This window comes from Megalobrama amblycephala, linkage group LG1 (genome assembly GCF_018812025.1).
Source record: "Megalobrama amblycephala isolate DHTTF-2021 linkage group LG1, ASM1881202v1, whole genome shotgun sequence".
NCBI classification, from domain to species: domain Eukaryota; kingdom Metazoa; phylum Chordata; class Actinopteri; order Cypriniformes; family Xenocyprididae; genus Megalobrama; species Megalobrama amblycephala.
Genome location: NC_063044.1, coordinates 8211740 through 8220277, shown reverse-complemented (window position 1 = coordinate 8220277; position 8538 = coordinate 8211740). Strand labels below are relative to the sequence as shown.

At 35.8% G+C, this 8538-nt stretch overlaps 1 protein-coding gene across 1 annotated transcript; it reads left to right on the top strand.

Annotated features, from left to right (window-relative positions):
• Positions 1-493: 493 nt before the first annotated feature.
• On the top strand, positions 494-5366 carry LOC125243648. The gene is made up of 5 exons (XM_048153437.1): positions 494-547; positions 1489-1842; positions 1950-2130; positions 2223-2350; positions 2425-5366. Exons 2-5 carry the CDS (start codon positions 1702-1704, stop codon positions 2737-2739), a joined length of 765 nt encoding a protein of 254 aa, XP_048009394.1. The 5' UTR covers positions 494-547; positions 1489-1701; the 3' UTR covers positions 2740-5366.
• The last annotated feature ends 3172 nt before the right edge of the window (positions 5367-8538 follow it).

Sequence of the window (8538 nt, the reverse complement as noted above, 5' to 3'; positions counted from 1 at the left end):
CTGAAATGCCTCATTAATATGCAAGTCTTTTCAGGTCATTACTATTCAATTATTTTGTCTTCACAGGTGAGAATGAGCCATTATTCATGGAGATTCACGCCTCCACGCATACCGTGTTTCTTGGCAAAAAGTGTCTTACAAAAACTAAATCAGTATATTGTTATAAATGAAAGAGTAGTCAGCATAATTTTTACATAATTTTGAAGCAAAAACTCTAGTCTAACCTTCAATACCCAAAAGTCTTGTGAACACAGATTTAATATACTTTTATTGGCCTTATATCAGTGACTTAAGTTTTTTGTTTTTTCAGTAACCACGCATAAACGTTATTCCTTCAAAAACACAAACATGTACACACATGTTCCTCACATATTATGGTAGCCTAGTTTGTGCTGAATACAGTGTAATGACACTTGTGTCATTAATATGTTTATGAACAACTGAAAAAAGCACAAATGTCAGGGCATGTCAAAACTTCTCCAGGCCCCAAATCAGCCTCAGACTCCAGAGGGTTAAAAGATGTTCATCATGCAGCATATCAGATCATGTGAGTATGGTATTTATTTGGATGTTTACATTTGATTCTGAATGAGTTTGATAGTGCTCCGTGGCTAAAGCTAACATTACACACTGTTGGAGAGATTTATAAAGAATGAAGTTGTGTTTATGAATTATACAGACTGCAAGTGTTTAATAATGAAAATAACGACATGACTCTGCACAGCAAATTTACCAGTGTTAAATATACGGTGTGAAATTTTTGGTGTTGCTCAGTGTTAAAACTGGAGTACATTTTGATCCACAAGTGTAAAATAGCATCTATAAAGAGAGTTATTCTTCCAGTGTTAAACTTTTAACTCAACATGCAGTGTATTTCCCACAATTCCATACGACTCATTTCAGTTGGAAAATGTATTAGGGAGATCCCGGTAGCAGATGAATCGCCTTCGATATTGAACGCGATATTGCGTGGCTTTTCAGTGATCTACGGCTCTGTCTATTAAATGCCGCTCCATTTGAAAGCAGGTGATGGCGATTTAGCGGTAATCAGGGAACCGGCTTTACTGACGAAATGCGCGTGACAATTGCATGCGATATATCGCCCAGCCCTAATATATATATATATATATATATATATATATATATATATATATATATATATATATATATATGCATGTGTTGGCTTGTATTTTTTAAACTCTGTATCATTAAAGTTATTTCATTTAAAAAAGTGTAATGTTAATACAATTATACACAAATAAGCTAATTTAAAATAAGAAATGATTTTTAAAGCATTTTTGGCTTTGGTTTTTGGCCAAGAGCATCCAGAATTTTCATTTTGGTTTATCAATAAATATATTAAGTGCCATCATTATATTGTATTCTGTATCAATGAGTATTTGCTCATTGATGCCAAGTATAGATATTGCCTAATTTAGAAGTTCAGACTTTTTAAAATGTTTGCATTCATTTTGTTTTAATCTAAAGGAACATTTCTATGATCCCAAGAGCAATCAAGGATACATATCCTGGCGACTAAAAACAGTTTCACGTCAAAGCAAACCTCACAGCACAAGGAATGCCAGGTCAAGTGCAACATCTGATGATGAGGGCAGTGGAGGACCAACAGCTCATAGAGCCAACTGGAACCACTTGGAAAAGCAGCTTGAGGGTGACCAGTGCAAGGAAGCTATATCTTTTATGAATCATTGTACTGAAAAGGACCAGATTTTTGAGAAGATGAAATTAACGTTCAAGCACAGGCAGCAGCTTATTCATGATGCCATCAAGTCCAATACAGTGTTTTCGGTTTTTCCAAGATTTCTCGACACTAAAGGATTGGTAAGATACAGAAGATAGTATAATGTGAAGAGAAAATTATATCATGTGGGAAAGCATGGTGTCCTGGACTTGTATTGTTGTGTCATGTTTATTAATATTTTTTACAGGTACTTCAAGATTTTGACATCAAATTTGGAACTGAAACGGCTTCCAGACTTCTAGAACAATGGGACAGTCTAAAGCCCAAGGTCATTGCAGAGGCGAAAACACTTACTTCCAACTTGCATCTCAACAGCCTGCTTGCAGCTGCTCAGGCCAATGGACAAAACCAGGAATATGAATGGCAAGGTAAAGAATTTTGTTACTTGTGAAGATATATAATTTGGTCTGTTACATATAATTTACTTTGTTTATCTGCATGCCCTCTTTGTTCATTGCAGGGTGGGACAGTGACATGTCCTCTCTTTTACTCTTGGCTTTCCTTTTGCCACCTTCAGCTGGTGGTAGAAACAAATCCACAAAGATCAGCATCAGGGAGGCAATGGACTATATTGTGCAGTTTCACAAGGTTTGTGCTGAAACACTAGTGAGATGTTAATCTTGGGTTACTTGTTTCTAATTGTTCTTCCCTTATTGTTTCAGTCTTGCCGCAGTCTAACTGAACATGTTGAGAAGACTGAAGGCCTTCAGCCACATCTCCTTGCAGTTGGCTCAGCGAAGAACACCATCCATGATTTCTACATTGTGCTTGATGGACAACTCCTACCATGTCAGGCAAAGTCTTCCCTTGCTGCTTTTGACAAGCTTTTTAAGGCATATTTTGTCTTTAGCGTATCATACCCCCAGTGCCTAAATGCGATGTTTACATTCATTCAGACAACGATCTACAAGATTGGCTTTGGGACAGTTCGTGAAACCCCTAGGGTTAAGGACTTAAGAGCCAAACTTCTGAATTAGCTTAACTGTCTAGGATTAAAATGTTCCGCTGTTTTGTTTGCAAAGTGGTACATTCAACTGTAAATGACCTTGTTCGTCATTTGAAACTTATCCATGCTTACTATCCTGGGAAAAAAATGAATTTGAAATGTGCACAAAATGATTGTAAATATAGCTTCATGACTTATGCCGGATTTCGAAAACACTTCAGTGTTCATAGAAATGACTTTCTAGAACAAACAGAGACTGAAAATCAAATTCATGGAGATAATGAACTATCACATTTAAATGATCACAATGAACTGTTAGAGACATCACTCAGTGATAAAGGGAGTGTGCCTGACACTCAAGAAATGTGTGCATCCGTTATCGCTAGATTGCAAAATAGCGGAGTAGCAACCAGTGTAATAACTTCTGTAGTATTGGATATGGAAGAACTGGTCCATGAAATGCATTCTAATATTAAAAGTGAAGTAATGAATTTACTTCCTGTAGATGATTTTGCAACAGCATCCAAAATGGAGGACTGTTTTAATAACCTGGATAATCCAATCTGAGTTCAGAACACAAATGGAAAAAATATTTCAAAAAAAAATGGGCTGTTGTTGACCCTATAGAGATCAAGTTAGGGGTAAGATTTGACAGTAGATTGAATCGGGTGACGCGGACATATGATCAAGTCCCAGTAACTGACACATTTATTTACATTCCCCTGTTGGACACCTTGAAGTTTATTTTTAGGAATGCAGATATATGTAAACATATGTTAAGACCAAGTGGGAGTTCAACTGTTTATAACGACTTTTGTGATGGAAGTTATTATAAAAACCACCCGCTTTTCAGTAAACAACCAAATGCACTTCAGATACAGTTATATTATGATGACTTTGAATCTGCTAATCCGCTGGGCTCTAAGCAAGGCATTCACAAAATTGGAGCCATTTACTTCATTCTCAGGAACTTTCCACCAAAAATGAATTCAAATTTAATGAATATTCATTTACTGTCATTATTCCATGCTCAGGATGTTAAGAAGTACGGATTTGATGCAATTTTGCGGCCCCTTGTTGAAGATTTGAAAGTCCTTGAAAGTTCAGGAATTCATGTTCCTTTTTCCAAAGAGCCCTTGTTTGGCACAATTGCCCTGGTTACAGGGGACAATTTGGGAATGCACACTCTTCTTGGGTTCATGGAATCTTTCAGTGCCCATTACTTCTGTCGATTCTGTTTAGTAGACAAGAAAACTTCACAGTCTATTTTCAGTGAAGACAACACTAATGTTGTATTACGAAACAAAGCTTTGCAAGAACAGCACTATGCAGATTTGTTAGCTGACCCTAACATTACTTCGTCTTTTGGGGTTAAACGCACATGTCTGCTAAATGACTTGCAATATTTTCATATTTGTGACAATTACGCTCCTGATATAATGCACGATATCCTTGAGGGTGTCGGACAGTATGAGATAAAGTTACTTCTTGAATATCTTTCTGGCGTTATATCAAGACAAGGCATATGTAACAGAATCTATTCTTTCAACTATGGCTACTTGGAAAGAAAAAACCGGCCTACTAGGGTAAACCTAGAGCAGACAGGGAATGGTATAGGACTGAATGCCATTCAGACATTCTGTTTAATTCGAAATATTCCTCTGATATTTGGAGACCTTGTTGATGAGGAAAACAAACATTGGCATTTACTACTCTTGTTATTGCAGGTAATTAATATAGTGTTTTCTCCTGTAATAACAGAAGGTATGACCTACTATCTGAAACATCTTATTGTAGAGCATCATAGTCTCTTTAAAGAATTATATCCACATAAAAATTTGATTCCAAAACACCACTACATGTTACATTATCCTCGTTGCATACGTAAAATCGGTCCCTTAGTACATGTGTGGTCGATGCGATTCGAAGCTAAACATAAGTTTTTCAAAAACAGTATAAGAAACTTTAAAAACATCACAAAATCCCTTGCATTAAAACACCAGTATGCTATTGCTTTTCACTGGGAAAGTTTACCTGTTAGAAGTGTTGAATATGGGCCCTTGAAAATTCTTGATTTTGAGGATTTACCATACCGTGATACTATTCTTGAAAGGTACCCAAATGTGTCTGATGGTAAGATCACCGTGACTTCATGGTTAAAACATTCTGGAACCGAGTATCATCCTGACCTAATGGTTTGTTCTAGAATGGAAAATGACCTGCCTGTGTTCAGTAAAATTACTGAAATTATCCTGATGGATGACCAAAATGTTTTGGTCACTAAAGACTTTAAAACTGATGGATTTGTGGAGCATCTTCATGCCTACCGTGTGAGAGAACTGAATGTTTTTTGTCTGTCAAGAGTTGAGGACCTTCCTTTTTACAGACAATTTGACTTACAGGTATCATATGGTTTTGAGGAACCATATTTGTACATTGTTCCAGTGCACTGTTTTGTGCATGAAGATCTGTAATCATCTTGAACTTTGTTGTGGAGCACAAAAGCTATAATTATTCGGTCAGTTGAACCGATACTTGACTGCTTATTGCTTTTCGGTATGTTCAAGCTTAGTGTATGAAAGAAAGTTTAAAGGATTAGTCCACTTTTAAATACACTTTTCCTGATTAAATTTACTCACCCCCATGTCATCCAAGATGTTCATGTCTTTCTCTCTTCAGTCGAAAAGAAATTAAGGTTTTTGAGGAAAACATTCCAGGATTTTTCTCCTTACAGTGGATTTCAGTGGCTACCAACAGTTTGAAGGTCAAAATTACAGTTTCAGTGCAGCTTCAAGGGCTTTAAATGATACCAGATGAGGAATAAGGGTCTTATCTAGTGAATCGATCGGTCATTTTAGAAAAAAATACAACCGTTTATGCTTTTTAAACAAAATATCGCCTTGAACGTACTTTCCGCTTCCGCATTCTTCATAACGCTTACGCTGAATGTCCTACGCCTTCCCTATTCAAGTTACGGAAAAAAACGAAACTGGTGCCGCGTTCGTTCCGTAAGTAGAATAGGGAAGGCGTAGGACATTCAGCGTAAGCGTTATGAAGAATGCGGAAGCGCAAAGTACGTTCAAGGCGATATTTTGTTTATAAATCGAAAATGACCGCTCGATTCGCTAGATAAGACCCTTATTCCTCATCTGGTATCGTTTAAAGCCCTTGAAGCTGCACTGAAACTGTAATTTTGACCTTCAATCTGTTGGTAGCCATTGAAATCCACTGTAAGGAGAATAATCCTGGAATGTTTTCCTCAAAAACCTTCATTTCTTTTCGACTGACGAAAGAAAGACATGAACATCTTGGATGACATGGGGGTGAGTAAATTTATCAGGAAAAGTGTATTTAAAAGTGGACTAATCCTTTTAAGAATGTTTGTCAAGTAACCAAGTTTATGAGTTACATACATAATTTGTCAAGTCATTGTTTTTATATTGGATATTTTACAGTTTTATACAGTTTTATATGCACTTGTTTCTGATTTGTCAGAATAGCAAATTTTAAGAATGTTTGTCGGGTAACCAAGTTTATGATTTACATACATAATTTGCCATAAGTCATTGTTTTTATATTGGATATTTTACAGTTTTTATACTGTTTTATATGCACTTGTTTCTGATTTGTCAGAATGGCAAAGTTTATGAAGTTATAAAAGATTTTATGAAATTATTATTTTTTTTGAATAAAAAAAGTTTCATGAATAAAAAAAGTTTTACAAGTTAATTTCATCATTGTTACTTGTATCACACACATTAATAATACAAAAAAAGTATTACTTAAAAAAATGACTCCCTCCATTTGGGAGTTAAAATAACACTTTTAAAAGTTTGAAATATGTACATTACTCCCAGAGTACATTTTAACACTCATGTAAGAGTTGTGACACTTCTGTTGGATTTACAAATAAACTCCTACAGTGTTAAAATGTACTCTGGGAGTAATGTACATATTTCACACTTTTAAAAGTGTTATTTTAACTCCCAAATGGAGGGAGTCATATATACATTTAAGGAGTGTTAAATTTGACTCAAATTGAGTGAAATGTACACTGGCTTTTTTGCTGTGTGGTCTCCGTGAATACAGTAAGAAACAATGGTAACTTTAACCACATTTAACAGTACATTAGCAACATGCTAACCAAACATATTGCTCCATCTGCCATTTTTCACTATTGTTCTTGCTTGCTTACCTGCATAAAGTCTGATGATTCAGCTGTGCAGCTCCAGATGTTAAAGGGTTAGTTCAACCAAAAATGAAAATTCTGTTATTTATTACTCACCCTCATGTCGTTTCACACCCGTAAGACCTTCTTTAATCTTCGGAACGCAAATTGAAATATTTTAGTTGAAATCCGATGGCTCTGTGAGGCCTGCATAGGGAGCAATGGACACTTCCTCTCTCAAGATCCATAAAGGTACTAAAAACACATTTAAATCAGTTCATGTGATTACAGTGGTTCAATATTAATATTATAAAGTGACGAGAATATTTTTGGTGCACCAAAAAAAAAAAAAAAAAATTACGGCTTATATAGTGATGACTGATTTCAAAACACTGCTTCAGGAAGCATCGGAGCATAATGAATCAGCATGTCGAATCAGCTGTTCGAAGAGTTCAGCTGACCAAAAGTCAGACCAAAGTCACATGATTTCAGCAGTTTGAAACACGATCTGAATCTTGATTCGATACACTGATTCATAATGCTCTAAAGCTTCCTATATAATGAATTTATGATATATTCTGATTGTAAAATATGTGAAAGAATGTGTTTTGTCGCGCGATGAGTTTGCACGGCAATTCAGAGCTGTCAGATTTACAAAATCTTCCCCAAAATACATAAAAGTAGCCTATGTTGCTGGTGAACTGGGAGAAGAATAGAGTAAACTTTATCGTTCATATTATTTTACTGATATGAATAAAACACTTCATCAAATTATATAATTAAAAGGGTTATTGTTGCAGCTTCCGTAGACATCAGTGTATGGAATTTGATTTTGATTTTCAGCCTGAATGTCTGAATGTCTTTAAATGTCTGAAACCTAAAATAAACCTGATGAGGTTAAAAACACTGAATAGTTGTGACACATGACAAGCATCTGTCTCTGGATCAGCGCTAAAGCACATTTGAATTTAGCAGTCAATCTTTGCATTTTATTCTTTGCCATAATCCTAATCAAACACTGGGTGTATTACAGCTTCAGAATTATATTCGTATTGACTGTCAACAGTGATAATAAGGTATAGCTAAGAGCAGTCCAGACCAACCTTAAGAAAGTATGACTTACAGAAGGTATACTTAACTAAGAACGTTTCTGGAAACACGTATTAAATGTTAAGGTACAACTTAAGGTATAATTTAAGAATGACGTAGAGTTAAGAAGGTTTCGGGAAATCCAGCCCTGGTCTTCATTGTACACAATGCAGAGAGAAACGTAACAGCAGTCGGTGACAAGCCGGTTCCACTGACACTGTCACTCCTCGTGTTTGCTGGATTTCAGGAGAGCCAGGGGAAAACACAGTGTTATTCACAAACCTGTAGGGTCACTGCAATAATGAATGAGCGTAAACTCTTTGAATGAATTGAGCACAAATTAAATAGCTGCGTTGCTGTTTCCTCTGTGTGTGTGTCTCAGAAATCAGAGCTTGGCAAGAGTAAATCAACTAAAATACTACATTATACACATGTTCTAGTATTTGATATGTATATTTAAATTATTTATACCTTGTACGATATGATACATGAATTAATGGAATAAGCACAGCAGGATCTCAAACAGCTGCGTTTTGTCACTGTGCGGCTCTCAGAATCCAAACTACAGTGAAT

Coding starts and splice junctions, on each gene's coding strand:
- LOC125243648 (XM_048153437.1), top strand. CDS start 1,702: ATGAATCATTGTACTGAAAAGGACCAGATTTTTGAGAAGATGAAATTA. Junction 2,131..2,222: donor CCAGGAATATGAATGGCAAG/GTAAAGAATTTT, acceptor TGTTCATTGCAG/GGTGGGACAGTGACATGTCC. Junction 2,351..2,424: donor ATATTGTGCAGTTTCACAAG/GTTTGTGCTGAA, acceptor TTATTGTTTCAG/TCTTGCCGCAGTCTAACTGA.